This window comes from Bombus fervidus, chromosome 14 (assembly GCF_041682495.2).
Source record: "Bombus fervidus isolate BK054 chromosome 14, iyBomFerv1, whole genome shotgun sequence".
Taxonomy (NCBI): domain Eukaryota; kingdom Metazoa; phylum Arthropoda; class Insecta; order Hymenoptera; family Apidae; genus Bombus; species Bombus fervidus.
This window is the reverse complement of record NC_091530.1, coordinates 7911280-7931981: the sequence shown is the minus strand read 5'-3', so window position 1 is coordinate 7931981 and position 20702 is coordinate 7911280. Positions and strand designations below refer to the sequence as shown.

The window sequence follows — 20702 nt, the reverse complement described above, 5'->3', positions numbered from 1 at the left end:
GGCGGAGGTGCACCAGAGGCGCATTCCTATCGGACATTAGCATTTCTGCGACGCGTATCGAGTCGAGAGGCTGGTCGCGTGCAACCGGGAACAAAAGGCGACACTGGCGAGCGGCCAGCGGTGATCCTACGTGAACAATTCCCCACCCATCGTGCTCGTGTGCTTTATTCCAGTCGAGAAATAATATTCTCCTCGGGGACAGATTCCGGGAACGTCGTAAGATCACCGAATTCGTATCACGTAGACGTAGACGACGAAGGGGACGTCGTTCGTCGATACACCTGCCACCGGGCGACACGTAGTACGCGTTCCAACCTCGTAGTCATATGCTCAACGTTCCACGTTTTCCGGCCCATTATGCCAGTTTCTCCACGAGGATTAAGGGAAAGTTGGAGCAACAGCGTGCTCGATATTCTTCCTTCCTTTCTTTCTTTCCTCGTCGTTTGGTCTTTTGTTTATTTTTATCGGCAAAACAGTCGCATCTCGTTCTTCCTCTATGATCACAAGGTTTATTTCATACGGAACGACGTCGAGTTTTATTTCATACAGAACGACGCGAATTTTTATTCCGGACGAAACGAATAAAACTTTACGTTTTATTCGACGAAAACCAATCGAGGAATTGAGAAAACTGAATCCGTTGTTTCGTTTCCTTTTCACCGCGACATAAAACGCGGAAGAGAAGGCTGGCGTATATAAATAAAAATTCCAGCGCATTTCCTAAATCTTCCACTTTCCTAAACCTTATTCGTTAAACCTTGCGCCATCATCGCCGAGAATTTTCATTCTCCACCGCGATAACGACTACCTAACTATCGATCTACGAACGATGCCAACACGCCCCATTTTTATACGACGCCTGTGTGTTCAATTTACTCCCAACTTTTGCTTTCCAAGAACGTCTTTGCGGTCGAACGACGTACGAAAAAAGATGATTAACGATTACAAAAAAGCAGCGATCAAGCACCGTGCAAGTTTCTCGAATGCAGCCGATTTTTCGATCTCTGCAAACTTTGTCAGCGATTGTCCAAAAGATTCTCCTTCCACGCGCAAGCTGACAGAATGGCGCAACATCTCGCAACGACGATCAACGTCTAATAAAAAGAGAATCGTTAACGGAGCGTCGGTGACCGAGCAGCGTGGACAGGAGAACGGCGGATCTCGATGCGAGGAAGAAAAGGGGAGGTCCGGCCCGCGTCCCTAAACGCTTATTATGCGGCATTACTGGCAGCCCCCTGCCTATATGTATAATACTAAGTCACGCGAGCATTCACCGTTCCAAGGAACCTCGTGTCCAGGAGCGGAGCAAGTTTTTTTGCGGGTTCCGCCCGTAATTGCGGACACGCAGGATATCCCCGAGATCCTCGGCCTCCCCGAGCAACCCGAACACCAGAAGAACAGGCGTTCGATGCCTCGTCGGTTATGAAACGGTTGCATTACGGCAACTGTCCATGTACGTCGCGTCCTTGCTCGTTTACACGTTCTTCGCGTATTGCAATTTCATTATACGAGCAGTTCGCAAGGCGAAACTACACTTTTCGATATTTTTGGAATTTTAACACAGGAGCGTCCGTCTGCATGATCGACGCTTGTACAATTTCATTCATTTTTTTTTTTTTTTTTTTTTTTTTTTTATTCTCTGTTTCGTCAAGACGATTCGACGGTTCGTGTTGTGATAAAAAGAGGTGACGAAGGTTGGAAAAAATCGGTTCTCGCTTCCTCGTGTCTTTTTGTAGATAAGAGTAAGCGCGGTTTGCAATGGGACAGACCGGCTAGCGAAACCGCATTCGTGCGCTTATAGAAAGTTTTTATCAACATACTGTGTGTATGTAGATTGTACGTCAATGTATTCTGTCGTGTAAAACACTTTGAAATTTCTTAGGACTGTAACGAGATGCGAGAGGTTACGGGATACTTACGTCTAGCATAGGCTTCACGGAGATCAGCAAAGCGTTCCAACAGTCAGTCGTTGCATCAAATTCGATATCTCGTCCGAAATATGGAATAAAATGCAGAAGGGTGTAAAAGAATGCAAATAAAACGCACGCGAATTGAATGGCTGAATATAACGTTGAAATATAGAACGGTGAATTGTCTGAATTTTCAATTCTACAGAAAAGAAAAAAAAAAGAAAAAGCTTTCGAAGTCTTGAATACCAAATACAACGAAGCTATTTAAATTTCAAATATTACAAAAGGTAAGGAGATGCTCAAAGGTAAAGTACCTGGAGTACAAGTCGCGAAATTTCTATATCTTTTAGACAGCTCGATAAACAAGGATTTCCGAGCCTCGAAGTCCACATTTTTCTTCTTATCTCTTTTTCCTTTTTTTTTTTTTTTTCTTTAAAGATAAGAACCTCGGATAAATATTGAAACAACGACACCGCGGATATTCCTTATCGAATGGTTTCTTTTCAAAGAATCGCGCACGAAGGATTTCGGCGTGGCGCACACAGACGGTCGCCAAGGTTTCGAAAGAACGTGGCCGCGTTATTTGAACGAGGCGATACACGTATCGATGTACAAACCGCGGTTAGTGCCGGCTGAAACGCGATAAGACAACCTGAAATGCCGCACGCTCCTCGTCAACCGGCTCGCTGATCCTTTCACCGGCCACGAGCGGAATACCGAGATACGCTTCCACCTATAAATCACCGGTATCGTCGTTACCGATCTAAAATTCTATGGAGAGCCAGCAACAATGGACGAACGGCAGCCGGACCCACGGCCCGCTCGCGATACGTTTCGCGCGAGTACGCTTGCTCGAAATTTGTCCGAACCTGGATCGGTTGAAAGGGAAGGCCCTTAAGCCCACTTCGTGCCAATCCTACGTGGCAAACGATAAACCGAAATTATATACGCGATCGATTATATGCTGATTTTCGCGTGTCAGTACGATATTTAAAAATATAAATTAATATATACAAACACGTATATAGAACAATGCATAAAACTGCGTAGAATATCCAAAATAGAATTACAATTTTTATTACAATTAACACGCATCTATATTCGAGTCCCGTGTCTTTAATTGCGCGTGCAAAAATGTCGCATAGATATTTAACAACTTTATCTACGATAGCTATGATTCGTGCGGACCAACTGATGCCACACACGGTAGCGTAATCGATTGAAACATCCAACGATAAGCGCGCTCTCCTCGGTTAAAACGTTACATAGCATCTTCATTTCTGCAGATATATCGAAATTGTTAAAATTTAGTGTTGAAGTTAAGATTAATAATCTGTGGAAGACACAATATAATATTCCGTGATGTTTATTAAACAGAACTACAGAACCTGATGTATATAAGCGAGTGATATAATTAACAACGTATGGAAAAATTGTTGATTGTTGGCCAGTTACTCTCAGACTAGACTTAGATAGTAACCCATGATCCCTTAAATACTTTGAACCCCACTCTCTATACAGTAACGAGTATGACCTGTGTAAGTGTCCTGTTCAAATGCCTGTGTGGGTGTCTGTGTAAGAGTATTATGCCTATGCGTGAAATATTAGGTTAAAAGTGTCCTTTTTCAGACACTTCTTTTACAACGACGTATTTTTATGGAAACATGGAACCTAATCTGTCGAACGTTGTGATCTTTATTTTGATAGTACATACGTAACATCCATTGTTTCCTTATAAAACGAAAGAAACTTTTCTACCTAATATTCGAAGCATGTCGTGTTTCTTTTTTAAATAAAGTATCACGTAGTATGTTGAATAACAAACTGGACAAAGAAAAACGAAGATGGTACAAAGAAGATGATAAAAACTTCAGCTTTCTCCAATCTCGGGGGGATAAAGTATTTTTATTAAGAAGAACAGAAGAACGAATCATTGTGTGCAAGCGGAACGTTGTAATCCTATAAGAAAACCATATATATATATATGATCCAGAAGAACGAACCACAGAAAGAAAATTCAATCGAGCGCTTTTTGCTTAAAATGTCATTCGCGCGAAACATTCGCGTGTATCGACCACGTGACAAATTGCGGAGATTTCTATAAGGAAGTTGATACACGGCGCCAGTGATCGGCAATTGGCAATGACTTAAGCGACTCCAAAGCAGGCTCGAGGAGGCAAAACCAAAGCGATTCTCGATGAAAGCGGTCGATGAAACGAGGTCGAGGCACGATGTCCCGGGGCGGATCGATGCTAGGGGATAAATCGATTTGGGACACGGACGCGGTTTAAGCGATTCCGTTTCTGGTCGCGTATCCTTTGGTCGCGCGCAGCCTCGTCGAATTCCGATCACGCGGCCACGACCGCCACGCGTAAAAAAGCCTTTATGTGCGCGCCCAACCGCGGACAAACTTCACAAGAAGCCTACCACACCACGCGTCGTCCCACGAATTACAATTTACAATTCCCTGGCCACTTTGATGGTCGAACTGACGAGATTCGAAATGTCCACGAAAAAGCCTCGGAAAAATATCTCAACACTCGTAGAAACATTTCACGCATACATTACACGTGTTACACGAAACACGTTAGAATTTCGTTAAAGTTGTTCGTTCAGCGAACTATGGGGAAAAGTTGAAACCGATCGGAAAATTTGTATAGAAATTCGAAGATGTTTATCGCGAGTTAAAGTATCCGAGCGACGAATTATTCGTTAAGTTAGTAAGCCAGAGTATTTAACGAGATCATCTTTGGTGATAATTATACGTTTAAAAGCGCCGTTCGTGCCGTGCGAGTCTCGTAACTTGCGTATACATTTTCGGATCGGTTGCACATTTTACCAGCACGATACTCGTACGATTTTAAGAAATTTCGTACAGCACACGCGATATGCTTGTAACGATTTCGTATGATAAGCAATCGAGTATCTTTGTAAACCACTGTACAAGTAGACCACGGAGAAATTTGAGAGTGAAAAAATGCACAAATTACACGTAACACGCCAAAGTATAACGTGAAAATCCGAAGAATAGTTCTATTTAATATACGAAAGAAATCCGTGCTCAAGATCAGATAAAAATATCACATGTCAACGTATTTAGAGAAAATTTAAGCCGAAGAAATGCACAAAATACACGTAATACGCGAGGGATAGTCCTCTATCTGTTTAATGTACGAAACGAACTGGTGCTCGTGATCTAGCGCTTTAGTTGCATTCGCAAAGATATGAATTTACGTAAATAGAAGGTAGATGTTAATGCATTCGCAAGAAATCTAAGACAACGTAAATGCACCGAACTCACGCGATATACGAAACTGCACAACCAGCTATCCAACGCTTACCGTATTCGTTATATCCAACGAATCGGACGAATCTTTCGTTGAAATCTGTCGCTTTAGTTACGTTCGTAAAGGCGTGACTACATAAACATCCGCGGTCCACTCGTAAGCACTGGAACAGACACAGCTATTACTGGGCGCGTTTGAAAATTCCATGGAACTCGAAAGAAACCAAATTACACGGTAGTCCGACTGCCAGGCATTCGTAAGTCCCACTCGAGGCACTCGAAGGTCTTGCGGAGAGCAACGCGGCGAAACGGAAGCTAAGCTGAATTAAAGAAGCTGCGCGTAAAAATTCTTCGGCTCGACAACGTGAAAACGGGTTCGTTAACATATTCGTTTCGAGCGTGGCAAATGGGATCGGTGGACGAGCGCGTCCGTTCCGCGGCGTAAATCGCGCGAAATATCGACTCGTCGAATCGTCGAACAGCGGCGAATCGTAAAAACACGCGGTACGCTAGCGAATGCCCTCGAAAGCAGCTGCACGCATCACAAGGAATTCCATAAATTCGCGCCGCGCCGTCGTACTTTTATCGATAGCGCGGATCTAAGTGGCGACGCGTAAAACGCTCGCATAATTGGACGAACGCGAATGTGCGAAATCGATGCCGGTAATTTAACCAGGACGATAAGTAGCGGCCTCTCAGCCACGGAATCTGGCCTCCTCGTGAAAAAAATGAAGACATCTTCCTGCGGAGGATGGGTATTTCGTCGGTGCTTGTAAGATATCGTTCCTCGAGAGCTTAACGCGTTGGCTATCACGAGCGTATCGCATGTATTTCGCCCTGGGAGCCCCCATAGATCGAGATATATCGCACCGTAACGTCTAATTTTCGCAAAATGTTCCGTTGTATTTTCCTCCGTTTTCTTTCTGACAATGTTATCCAAGCATCGTTCGTAATTTATCTTAAACATTGCCGAAAATTGATGCATAGGCAGTTTTTACATACTTGCTGTTGCTATTCCACGTACAGAAATCTTATTGTTCCTCGCGTATTCCATACCTCGCGTGAGTAAAGAGTCGAAGGTTTGAAAATTTTGGAAAAGATATATCCGCAAGGCTGCAAACGCTAATAAGAAACAAGCAGTTAAATTCGATCGTGTCGTCTGCTGAATCTTGTTGCATCGTCGGTTGTTAAAAAAAAATGTGTTCACATTGGAGAAATTTGTTAGAACACGAGACTTCTCGCACAAGTATTCGAATAATTATTTCGTAGAAATTTCAGCTTGCAAGGGATTACAGCGAGAGATACATACATATATTGCGCATTTGGCAAAGATTATGTAAATTTTTAACGCGTTAGTAACGATCGAAATGCGAAAATAATCCTCGAAGAAGGATAAAAAATTGTTCGGAACGTTGTATGGAAAAGTGCAGGGGTAAAAATATCCAAGGGAAGTACATGTGGAAAAGCAAGAAGCCAGAAAGCAAAGCAACGGCCCCAACAAATCATTTCCCTGGCCGACGACAAATATCCAGCGTAATCCAATAAGGACGAGGTTTCCAACGACCCGTCGAAAAGCGTATGAAACTTTCCGTGCTCCGATAAATCAAGCACGCTCCTCCCTCGTGGACGCTCACGCTCGTATATACAGAGGGTTGAAGTACACGAGCACGAAAGTAAAAACGAAAATAGGAAGGAAAATAAAAAGGAGGATTAAAACACACGTCGAGTGGCAACGAGAAAGAAGCTTCGAGGGGGGAAGAGTCGAAGGAAGAGAAGAAGAAGAAGAAGAAGACGACGAAGGAGAAGAGGGAGGAGGGTTGCGGACAAGAGGAAGAGGATCCCAGAAACAGGCGTGCAGGCTGCGAAGGAACGGGACAAGGAGGAACGAGCCCGCATGTGACATTCGAGACACTCGTCCGGCCTTTCTTCCTCGAACGCCCTTCGAAAGCCGACGGAAGAAGCGAGAGAAGGATAGAAAAAGGGAGATTGAATCGTCTCCATCTCGGGCCAGCTGGTGCACACCTCTTCTTCCCTCTCGCTTAATCCCTTCCCAACGTTCGCTGCTCACGACGTCGACGACGACGACAACGACAACGACGAAGCACGGCTTTGGTCCTGTTCGTCCTTCGGCCCTAGCGTACCGTATTGTGGACTTTTCTCAAAGAGGACAAAAGGATTCGCTCGGCACGAATAGCACCGTGCCCATCCAGAGCACGTGTGCTGGCTGCTGACCAGTTAGGGGAAAATGCTGGTCAAAGGGACGCCGAAAGAGACCAATTAAACGTCCACGCTAGAGAATACAAGAGTTCCAGAGGGTTTGATGAGATTTTAGTAAATAAGTCGGAGAAAGAGATTGGTAAAGAGGCTGATGGCTGCCTTTGTAGACACTCCACGTCCACGACAAGAGTGTTTTCGGCTTCTGTGGGAACTCGCGATCAAATATTTTTGTTAGGTCTTGCCTACCTTTTTTCTCCACTTAAGGATATTAGATAAACTAAACGTTTCCTCGGTTCGAGTGGACGATATCTCGGGGTTTGTCGTCGACTGAATTTTTCCTAAATTTCAAACTACGTCGCGACGATTCTTCGTCGGACCGTTATCGTCGTCTTATTGGTATCATCGACGTATTTAAATCGAGCTAGGGGACGAACGCGATGGAAAAATGGATTTTATTGGTCGGAAGGACACGTAGAAAAAGTGGCAATATTTCTAGGTTCATCGTCGATTGAATTTTTCTTAATTTTATTAGTTCCACGTCGTAATGATTCTTCGTCAGACCGTTATCAAAATTTCATTAACATCGTCGACGTATTTCAAGCAAGTTACAGGACGATCGTGACGCAGGTATTTCGCTCGAAAATGGATTTTACTCGCCGAAGGGACACGTAGAAAAAGCGATAATATTTCTAGATATAATCTTGATTATCAGGTGAATTTTTGTGCAATTTAATTCCACGTCGTAATGATTTTTCGTCGGAACGTTATTAGAATTCTATTGAAATTATCGACGTATTTAAATCAAAGTAAAGAACGATCGTGATCAAAGGATAAGGAATTAGCCAGGTATTTCGCTTGAAAGTAAATTTTTACTTAAACACGCGGAAAGAACGGATATACGGTAATGGTCTTTCCGTAGTCAGATTAACAGCTGCAATTACAGCTTGTTCTTCGTTCTCTGACTCTCTATCCCTCTGGGGGCAAGGATCTCGCAGTTGCTCTTTGATCTTCGTACTTATCGCGGTTACATCGTTGGTGCGCTGGTTTACGCGTTTCACGTAAACACTCCAAGTAGCCGACGAGGGATTGTTATGGGAAAAAGTAGCTACCAAGAGATTCCCTTCCCGAAACCGGAAGTACCTCCAGTATCCTTTCTCGATGTATTGACCATCAGGCGAATTAACTTTAACGAATAATAATAGTTTCACCAGGAATAATCGATCTTTCAAACGTTCAAAACATATAGCTTGCTTTCGCCAATATTTTACTCATTTTTTCCTATCTAAAGGTTTTTCTAGTGTTTCTACTGTCTTTTTTTTTCTTCTTCTTCTTTTTTAACGTGAAAGATTCTACGCGAATCGACAATAGAAGTTTGAAAGGAAGCTTTTATGCGATTATAAAATAAATGGAGAAAAAGGAAAGGGCTAGAAAAGACGGTAGAAACGCGGTAATTGGTCCGTTACGACGACGGCCCATTAGACATGTTTTTTCAGTCAGGGATAATATTTTGACGCGACGATCGTGCCACCCTATCCAAACAAGAATATTCGACGGTCAAGCGGCAGCAATAACATCTCATTTGCAAACAAGCGCTTTTCATGCTGGTTGGTTCGTCGTGTCGTTCCGCTTTCGAAAAATTTGACACCCTTTCCACGGTACCTGGAAACCAGAACGAAGAAAACCGAGAGTCTTCCCTCGCTGAGAATCTTAAATAACCACGAAGGTCTATTTGGTCGAAGAGGAAAAATCTCGCAAGATTTCCCGATGAATCTTTATTTTTTCATTTTTTCATACTCGCCTTCGTCCCAAGGCAAACATAAATTTTACAAAATCTACGACGTTTCTCCCGAATCACGTTGTTTGTAAAAACGAAAAAAAGAAGAAAGAAACGTTGTAATTAGCGGAAAGAAACCCGAGCCATCTTTGAAACCTCGAACATCTCTAGAGTACCGTTCCGTGTTTTCAAAATTCCATAACTTCTAATATCTGAGAAACACACGTTTATCTACGGCATACAGAGGCATATTAAGAGCCTGTCGGAAAAAGCAGAGAAAATAAATTCCATCTAGCTAGGAAATAACTGTCTGTCGGAGCATTAGCGAGAACTTCAAACGTTCGTCTAGAAACCGCCCGAAAAGCAAACAATCAACGCAGATACGAATCTCAGCGTGCTCTAAAAGTCTATAAGCTCTTCTCTTAATATGTGGAAGCATCTAATAGCTAAGGAGAGACTAATATTAGCCTCATATTTGCGGCTTATAAGTCCATAGGTATACTGTCTTCTCATTTACGAGTCTGCTAGATTTTATATCGTTTTATAGCCACGAGATAAAGTAAAGAAATTGTCGATTTAACAAAACTTTGCTATCACGAACGTTACACTTCAAACGAATAAGCGTTCGACGTAACAAAACACGATACTTCTATTGGGTTGTCCGGAAAGCGTCTTTCTTTCGCAAACGTGTTTTTTACAACAGTGCACCTTCGTACAAACGTGAAACCGAGCCTGTGAAATGTCGCGGTGTTTATCTCAACAGAACAAAATAATATACAACAAACAACAACCTAGTATCTCGAGCCTCCACTCGATCGTCATTCCCTCATCGCTCTGGTTTACCTAGAAGGAAAAACTAAGCTGATAAACTAAGATGCGCAAGTAATCGCGCAATTGTTCACGGAGGACGATACACAATAGCTCGGATTGCGTCGTTTCTTATTTCGTAACTCTACGTTTTACCATGCGATAGAAACTATCGATGATTTATAGGAACGCGTAAAGTATAAAAATATGAATACCCTGCGTATTAATACTTTGATTGAGTTCAACTTCTTACAATTGTAAAAATTGAATGAAAATTGATACTCAGGGCATTTTGAATATAACCGATAAATAGAAGATACTTTGAAACAAAAAGTGCCCCATTGAGCAATTAAACATTTTCATTAGAACATCGATAAAAAAAAATGAGAATAAATCTTGCATCTAACGGTGCACTGTGTTTGTATCCACATATTTCAGGAGTAATCTACGAATATTCTTATAAACACAGCTTAGAAAATAATCGCAAATGCTGCTTTATAATCATATAATTGAAGTTCAAAGTATGCACATACCTTACTATTGTATACAGAACGAGCAAATACTGTTCACTAATATCTTCTACAAGTTTCAACGATATATTCTGCACGTTTTGCTTACTACGAAATAACGAATGCGAATGGTTTGTTGAAATAAACGAAGCCTCGTTACAGTATGTCGCTATCAACTGTTACCAAGGCGCCACGGTGGTTACCCGAGACCACCAATAAGATAAACGGTCCATTCCGGAAGAATGTTGTCTTACATCATCAATTTATTATTATTTTGCCACTATATGCTTTGAATAATAAAAATACTCCCGTGGCGCCCTGAGCGAAGCATGTGATTTCGATGTGGCAGTCAAAGTGTTGATATAAATACTCTATAAATTTACAATATAAATTCAAGTATTCTATATAATAAGATTATCGTAGTCATTTACGATTCCACGATACAATTCCAGGTCCCCCCTCCCCCTCCCTCTCATCCCGCCTCTCACCAAAGTCCCACAACACACAAAAAGTAGACTACCGAAGCGTCCTGTTTTGCGGCCAAGTTTTCAGGACAAAAATAACAACTAAAAACAAGAACACACAAAAGCTCCGCTCGCCAAGCGGCTTAAATCCAAAAAAAACTCAACGCAAGAACGAAAACACAAAAAATTATAAAAACTCCGATGCACAATATAGTATGGCTACGTCGTACCGTCGCGTATCGGTAATTTTGCCTAACACATCTTATTAAAATTCATAGTTTATTGTGAATTACTAAAATGTATTAAAAAACAAATCTTGGCATAAATAAATGATATTAAAAAAAAAAGATACAATTCGAGGGCCAATATAAAAATTTGCAATATAAATGCAAGTCTCCTATATAACATGAATACTAAGATTATCGTAGTCATTTACGATTCCAAGATACAATTCGAGGGCCAAATGTCGAACCACCTCTCGCAACGTAGATTTAACGTGACGTAGTTGGATTTCGAAGCTTATTGGATCAACAGCCAATTCGATATGGAGAATATTATGGACGCACCGTCGGTGGAACACCGGTATCGAGATCCCTTCGATTCGAAAAAGAGGAGGAAAAGATAATTTAGTTGCGCGTGGTCCGGCTAACTCGGACGTATCGGATAAACTTGTCTCAGCGGAGGGCGTCTAAGCACTCGTACCACGTGCACCCGCCTCGGACTGCCCATAGGAACAACCTGTTGTTGGGCCCGCTCGCCCTTTCGTGTTTCTACAAACCTTGTTTCGAGATATTCGAACTGTTCCACGAGAACAGGACCGGTCGATGGAATTAGGAAAGTCGTGAATTCGATAAACTTTCAACGAACGTGAGCGAAGTTCTTAGCTGAATTATAGCTAGCATTTGGCTAAACGTTAACGATAGAATGATCAACCCAGGAACGACACGCTGCTTTCTTTCAACTATCGCGTGTATCTATAGAAAAGCCTGTACGTGCTACCTCTTAGTCGCAGAGAGAATTCAATATTTCGTTCGTTTAGACAAATAGCGTAGACGAAAGTAAAAAAACAAAACAATTAATTAACATTTATTTGTATGTTTTTCTACAGACGCGACGTTGCGACACCATCCGCAATTATTTTCCAATTATTTCGCGATATATCATAATTAAAATCGCTTTCTAAAATTCTACGTTCCACCGGGGTCATAAAAGACCAGTGTGACATTCTAACGTTAAGACTCCTACACCCAACGAACATCGAAATATCATTCCGACTTCGCTTTCCCTCAAAATATCCCGCTGTTTTTTACCCTAACAAACACGCGATAGAAACACGATAAGAAATGTAAAAAGAAGTGGAAAAAAAATGTAACAATCGGAAATAGTACTCACTTCCGGCCGCTGTCGAGGAACCTGTCGAACTCGACGGACATTTTGCAGCAGAGGGCCCGCCTGTTGTGCGAGGACGAGCACTTGGTGTTGATCATGTGGCCGTCTGCAATCAAACAGGAACACCAAGCTTCAGTGAGGGATAGTGGGCGATGTAATTAATTAAGAGGTTAATAATCATCCTCGTCGGTACAGAGGCTTAATTAATTCGGCTCGATCCTCGTCGCTCGTTTCTCTTCTCCTTTATCGGACGTGCTTTCGAGGGTACACCTCGATCATCGTGATACACGTCGTTCCACCTTCCAGCCATGGACGCTCCCACGATACGCGAGTATTTCAATTACGCCCAGCCAACAATACGCGACAATTAACCGTTCGAACCGCTCGCCGTAATTACACGGCCGCTTAATAATCGCGCAGAGGTCGGCGAAGAATAACTTGCAAGGATAAAATAAGAGAAAAAGGTCGCAGGTTTTAAGGCGGGTTTCATCCTGGACCTCGAGTGATTAATACTTGGTAACGACAACGCTGATTCGATGATCGAACGCTTGCATAATAATCTGCTATCTGTTAGTAGCTGCTCGTACTGTTGACAAATCGACGAGTTACCAGTTGCAGGCTTCTTTTACACGGCACTTTCGTGTTTACTTTCTTTTGTTTTGTTTTTTTTTTTTTTCTTTGTTGTAGATTTATCACAGATGGGATAATTAGCTTGACTCGTAGCTTGTGCAATTTACGCGCGAAACGCGACGTTGTTACTATCGCGAATTTATCAATACCGATATAACTTCCGATTTGCGACTTGTAAAACTTCGTTGTACTAATTAGACACGGCAATGTAATAATTACGCGCGCGCGGGAAATTTCCACTTACGAAACGTATCTCGCTTATTTGTTTCTTTTATTTACTTAAACGAGTTTGCCTCTTTCTTTCCTTTGTATTATACGGTACTTACACGCGGTGACGCCAGGTGCATACGAGCATACAAACATTTCTGCGATATAAGTATCGATGAATAAAATACGAGTAGAAAATATAGAAAATATAAGTAAATATAAATGGGCTGTATTTTGCATTGTATTATGTATATTGTGTCATATACGTAATTTTGGATATTCGCTCCAAATATCCAAAGATTCTTCCAATAGTACAAAAGGGATCGTACGTAATTCAATAAAATAATATACAAGAAAAAACATCATTGTGCATTTATTATTTCCTTGCGAAACGAAAGAAACTTTTGGGCCAACCTAACAGGTCATACTCCAATAGTATTCGTAAAAATATGAACTTTTACGTACGTACGCAATCTGTAACAGTAATGTTCGATGAACTTATGTCATTTTCGACAACCCTCGTAGGAAATAAAAAAAAGTGAAAAGTATCCGAAAATATTTCCTCCTGGAAACTGAGAAGAATTCGGAGCAACGTGGCTTCACGTGTTCCCCTGCGGCGAAACTGACGCATCAGTTGGCCGCGTGGGTGGACGCAGCCAACAACAGGGAGGATAATACCGGGCACGGAAGGACTTAAGGAGGAGGGGATGAGCACGCGAGCCCTCGGGCACCGTCCGACATTTGACCTCACCACGCGCTCTGCACCGGTTTGCACCTCCACTACGGGCCCCTTTCTACCTGCCTCGCGTAATCCACCCTTGTTCCTTCGTCCGCCGAGATTACCGCCATATTCACGAACCGGTGGAATTGGATCAGTGGAGCAAAAAATTACATTCCTTTTTCTCCACCTTATTTCCTATTTCTAGAGAAAATTTTTCGTATTCGCGAAAATATAAAATACCTTACATGCGTTACGCGCGTAGCTTCGTATCTACTCTGCAACTACGTATCTACTTAAGCAGCTTAGACGAAGCTCGTTATTAATTTAGTGGCTCTACAAATTGAACACTCGCGAACTATGCGGAGGAACATATTGGGAAAATAATACATTGACAAATTGGCGCTTTCACAGACCTTTAAATCGTTGTTTCTTCGTCCAGTCGCGGGGAGACGCGATCGCGTTGAAACGCGTCAACGGGAGTCGTAAATTCCCAGTACGATTATAACAATCGACACCGCGAACAGGTCGATCCCCTTATTTCTTGTGGAATAATAGGGGTGTTTGTTGTGTACTAAAACTGTAATCAACAGTTTCATAAGATTTATATTTTCAACAATTTATTACACTTATTATTGCGCCGTGTCGGAAGATATATTTGATAATTGTATACTTGCTAGTTGCTTCGTATATAAGCAAAAAGTAGATTAAGTTAATGTCGCGTAGACCGTAGCGAGGCCTAAGTTTGCAGCAACGGTAGATGACTACGTCGAGATTGAAAGAACAATAGATTTGACTGATCTAAATGTGTAGCGATAGTAGATGACTGCGTTGAGATGGAAAAAACAGTAGATGACTGCTCTAAGGATAAAACCGTTGACTCGACTACACGAAGATTGGAAGAACAGTAGAAGACCCGTCTCGTACTATTAAGGAGGAAAGCTCGGTGTGGGTGTGCCTTTTTGAACTAAGAACGCGGATTCGTTGTTCACACTTTTCGATAAAAAAGTGAGGGTGACGATCCGCGATGTCCATTGATTATAGCCAACGTTAATAAATAAAAATATGAGGAGAAAGTCTCCTGCGGATGTGGCTCATGGGTGTCCTTGTTCATGGGAAAAACCTGCTACTTCGCTAGACGAACATCCGCTTTCTCCGTAATTTGTAAAAGCGTGCAATAAACATAAGGACTGTTTTAAGGACCATGCATAAACCGAAAATACTTATATGAATAGAGATTAAGCTAAAAAGATTCGGTTTATGGTGGTTCCTTAGGTTTATCGCGGGTCAGTGTAACGATGTGTAGGCCTTGGCGGCCAGGTCATGAGGGACGTCGCACGGACCATCTCACGCGATGTAACAATCGTTGGTAAACAACAATATAAAATCAGTGGTTCGTGTGACGAAAGTTCACCTATTGCTCCTCGCTGTCTATGGTTCTTTGCTCGGTTGATGCGAGTTCATGTTCGTACAAGAGGATTGCGAGAAACATTTGCTCCTAAGCACCGTGATTATGTCGCAAACTTGTATCGACCGCGTGCCCCTACTGTTTACATCTTATTGTCAGACGTTACTTATAGTTCGGCTAAAGTTCAGTTAATCAGCCGCTATTAAAATTTCGTTCGTGAAAACGAAGTTTATGGAAACGAAGCTCCACTGTATTCCCATAACTTTTTCTCGCTTCTTGCGAGAGATTTACGATTGTAAAATTGACGAGAGAAATATCCTGCTTTTGTACTCGCGTTCGATGGAAGAATTCCGTTTAGAAGTTGGAATTAGTTTTCGTTAGAAGTTAAGACTTTCGCGCGTGGCCGAGATGTCGGGTCGAACGAAGGCGATCGATCGATCTGTCCCCTCGGAAACCGGTCGCAGAATCTGCTGCAAGGTGGAATCTGGTTCAGCCTGATCGACACGCGGCGCCGCTTCTCCTTCTTTGATCAACGCGTGATTATCTAACGACGAGATTGCGAAATCGATCGAAGAAGTTGTCATCGTACGTCATTCTTTACCCTTGAAACGTCCGTTTCAAATCGCAGCAAGAAAATATCCAGATTCTTTGAGTCTCGACGAATTTCTTCAACGAAGACGAAGAAAATTCGCGCATCGACTCCAATACGTTCCACGATCGATAGAATTCTTCAAAATTCCAAAATGATTTCTTCAAAAATTCCCTCGACAGAGAAGACTCGAGTACGATGCTTGGATCTTCGGATCTCCTTGAAATTCTATGAAATTTCAAAACTACTCTTTGAAATATTTCCTCGACAGAGAAGACTCGAGTACATCGACTCCAAAATTACTTATCGTGCAAAGATTTTCGTGAAATTCTACGAAATTCCAACGCTACACTTTAACGTATTTCCCCGAGAAGGAGATTCGAGTACATCGATTCCAAAATTTGTCCGAACATCTTCACCAAGTTCTTCGAAACTATAAAACGTCTGCGTAACGAATCTCCGCGAGAAGATTCCGAAGATCGACTCGAAAGTCTTTCGCGATCCTCGTTCGATTCTTCGAAATACCAATACAAAATTCTTTGATAAAGCTACTCGGAGAAGAATGGCAACTAAATTCCATTTCCATTGAATTCGATCGAATCCAGCAGGTGGTCGATCAACGCGATCTCTTTCCCCTTAAATCAGTCCGGGAGCGTCTCATGCCAGTCCAATTACGCCGGTTCGTCGGATTAATCCCGCGGCTCGCCAGATAACGATACACGCGTGTCGTCCACGATCCACAGCCATTAAAACATCGAACCCACGTTGAGTGGACAGTCGTTGCGAGGCGGTGTGTTTCGGTTGGCGACCATTAACCGGGGACGACGAGCGAACTTTTGAAATGATTGACGAGCACGGGTCCGCGAGCGAGCCAGCTCCTACACGCTCGTTCGTTCCGCGCCGGCAATTATCGCGTAAACGAGGCCAACCATTAAGCCCGGCCGTAATTATCCGTGCCTCGTATTACAACAGAAATAAACGCTCCTATTCGGTTCTTCTTTTTTTTTTTCTTTCTTCTTCGTTCTTTTCTATTTATCCGCTCCCTCGTTTATCCTTTCTCCTCCGCTACGTCTCTTTTTTCTCTCTCTCTCTCTTTTTTTTTTTATACATATGATATAATGAAATAAAACTGTCCGACTACGTTTCGTACGATCCTTGATATATTAGGATACCAGGGTCGTACGAATAAAATTATAGTTTGCTTGGACAGAATGATGATAGGGATGATTGGCTAGGAGGAGATCGACAAAGTCGGGCTTCGAGTTTAGTCGCTGCGAGAAGCTTTTCGAGCTTAATTACTTGCTTAATTAATGAAAGTCCTGAGAGGAATTGCGTGACGAGAGACGGTAGCTTCGTAGGTGTTTTAATCTTTGTTATTACGTAGAATCAGGAAGTTTGTGCCTGTACAGTGCCGCAATTTTAATCGACATGTAGTTATCCCACGCGTTACCGTTTCACGTTGTTCCAAAATGTACAGGGACGAGTGTCTCGTTCCAAATTTTCTAATTGCTCCGAAGTTTCTATCGGCGCTGTTCCCAAGCTAAGCTCCTTAGCCAGTTAGCTGTTACGACCTCTTTGAAATGCGCGTAAAAAATGTTTGGCAAAAAGTAAGCGACGACGAGTATACTCGTCGGGCACGGAGTACGCGCGGCTGTTACGATATAGAATTAAGTTACAACGAAATAACCGTTTTATTTTTGGATTTTATTACTGACCGGGCTCGTCCTAACGCAAAATAGTACCATTTCTTCGTGACGAGTATACGCGTCGAAAACAGCTAATTGGTTAATTCACGCGCTCCAATGCAACAAGTGTGCCACTGTGTGAAAATCTTTACACTCGACTGTTCCCTTCGAGAAGACACTAATCATAGATTACTGTCAATTACGCAACACAAAATTACACGAGCTGCAAGTTTCTTACGTTTCTTTCGAGTTTCGCCTTCACATCGTACAAAGAAACAGATAAGAAAAGGAAAAATATGGCCAGCTACACCAAATGTAAAAGACTAAACATACTTTTAGGAAATATTCCCACCTATTTTAGATTTTGAACTTCCACGACGACTAGGTATTAATTGCCCTTTGTCCAGGTTTTCTCCTATCGTCACACGAAGATCGAACTTTGGATACCACGTACGCGGTGTTTTTCGCCTGTGCATTTTACTGGCTCGCAGACGTTTCCTCGAGTTCTCTACGTTTTAAAACGCAGCAATCAAATTCGAGAAACAGCAAGACGAAACAAGATCGCCAAGTAAAACGTCAATGGAAAGAGTAGGGAGTAAACAAGTACAAAGTATACTCACTGGTCTGATTCTGAAAGTAGAGATCTTCCCGGTCGGTGAAGAACCAGGTCTGAAATCAGAAATAAAGAGAGGTTAAACCGAGAGTACTCGACGACCGGGTAACAGCTACTTCTACGCCGGTTTTGACTCTAACGATCGACGTGTCGGTCACGTACGCAGACGCCATTGTTTACCGTGGCTAACACGCGCCACGTACCGATCATAAATTTCGATTTCTTCCGTTGCTTCGAGCTTGCATCGCTCCATCTACGTCCACCGAGCTCGATAAATCGCTCTCGCGAGTTTCACCCTCGATCGCCGCTGGGAAAATAAAGTTCTTCTTTTTCCTTATTTTCTCTCCCTCTTTTTTTATTTTTGCAGGGACAAACAACAAATTGAGATAGTTGTCAACAGACTTTTATCCGTATTTAATCGCCATTAAATTATACACATTCGTACGTAGTAAATTACAGACCGTTCGTACATCTGTAATTACGGAGAATAAAATATCGTTGAATCGAAACTATTCGAACACGCTGGAATAAATTTCGTAGAATTACAGAGATTGATACAGTGACTACACAATGAATTGACACGCGTTTTCCATTAAAGAATTTTTTCTCAGATTATACATTGAAAATTCACAGTGTATCAAGTTCTTGTTGCCCCGCAAGAAAGAACGATACGCAATTTAATATGCACGTAGATGATATAACAAATACAATGACGCGTCTTTCTTACTTTTTTCAGCCAGTCTACATCGTAAAGATATTAGGGAGAATTTTTAAGTCGTTCAAAGCCAATGTCTTTGTTATTTGTTAGAATTTAATCTTAAAGTTAAGGTTAATGATCTGTGGAAGACACAATGTTTGTGTTAAAATAATATTTATTAAACGAAACTACAGAACCAAATGTATATAAGCGAGTGATATAATTAACAACGTATGGAGATTGTTGATTGTTGGCCAGTTACTCTCAGACTAGACTTAAGTGTCCTGTTCAAATGCCTGTGTGGGTGTCTGTGTAAGAGTATTTGTGCCTATGCGTGAAATATCGTTGTGTTCCAACACTATTCCAAACTTCCAAACTTCCAGAACGTCTAACAAAATTGTAGTCTACTTATGGCTGTCTCTATTTCTTTTTCAAATTGTACAGCGTTTCGAAGATCCAAAAATCTGCCAATCTTCTCCGCGAGAGTAGAAATCCAAAGAAGAGAAATTACAGCAAAACGAGATGTTCATTCTATCGTTAGATTTTCAGTCTATTAGCCCATCCACTAATTACTAATTAATCGATGTACGCTTTCCGACGATCGTCGATAATTTATCAAAAAATTCCACGGGACAGTGACGCTGCGAACGAACTGCAGATCGAGAGAAAACACCTTAGGAATTAGGAGCTCTTGGTGGTTGGTCGGTCTCATCTGCATGAGAGTAGAGCGACGACGTTGAAGATTGGTGCAGTGCACGTGTTAAAGCAGTCGCCTATTTTTAGTTGGCGAGTTCCCTTCAGGAAGTGAGCGTCGACGGAACGAGGGGTAACGCTGCCGTACCAGACGTCACGAGCATTGTCTCGAGGATTTTCACGTGGCGGGATGCGCTTTCGAACCCGAGGAAACACGGATCCCTGCCACTTGTGCGCGGCAAAAGAGAAAGAACGTGGGAGAAACGCTCGTTCCGATGTAATAGACGTCGGAAACGAGTAGAAAGTAGCGAACTCGTATCAAAGTGGTCTCTAAGCGTCGAAAAGAAACACGATAAACGAATTGGAGCAGATTTCTTGCGACGTTTTTTCAGTCAGACTATAGACAGACTTTAGTCAATGTACGAAAGAAATTTTGAATCTTAGCCGAAAGCTCATCTTTGTTCGTTTTGTTCGTCGAATTACAGTATAGTCTAACTGTAAGTATATTTCATCGTGGCCTTTGCAGAACTAATTCGAGAGACATAGACAGGAAATGAAATACTCTGGAAGATTGTTCGAGCTGTTTCAGAGAATTCGTTATTGAAAAAAGCGAACAGTGTTTGAAGGAAAGATTCGTAGAGTCGTAGATGACGACAAGTCTAACTATATCTCGATGTTTGCGAATTTTCGCTGAAAATGATATACAGGTTGGCGTGATTAAATGGAGTCACCTAGATATCTACCTTGTTTATCGTTGTATGAAAAGCTTCCCAGAACAAAGTTACGCTGCTTCGAGTAGCGCACGAAGAATTAAAAAATCGCATAAATTTGTAAATATATAGAAATATAGAGATCCATCTAAGAATGTAACAAGGATTTTGAAATACTCGTAAAAGAGAACGAACTTGAGAAAAAGTTCCTTCCACCGTTACCTGTGTCTTCGACCAGTGTAACTTTGTTACTGGGAAGCTTCTCATGATGGCAATGAATAAAGCAGATATTTGGATGATTCCATTTATCCAAACATGTATAACGATCTAACACGATGACACAAACGGGCATGATGTAATTGCTGCTGAAAGAAATAAGAAGAAAGTACAGAATAA

The 20702-nt window shown here is 42.0% G+C and overlaps 1 protein-coding gene across 2 annotated transcripts in view; it reads right to left on the bottom strand.

Moving 5' to 3' along the window:
• The window catches only part of Fng (Fringe glycosyltransferase), a 122608-nt gene that overhangs the window by 94148 nt on the left and 7758 nt on the right, over positions 1–20702 (bottom strand). For both annotated transcript variants that reach the window (XM_072016695.1, XM_072016696.1), the window contains 2 exons: positions 18214–18262; positions 12360–12462 (listed from right to left, as the gene is read on the bottom strand). In XM_072016695.1, coding sequence (XP_071872796.1) covers positions 12360–12462; positions 18214–18262 — 152 coding nt within the window. The remainder of the gene's footprint in view (positions 1–12359; positions 12463–18213; positions 18263–20702) is intronic.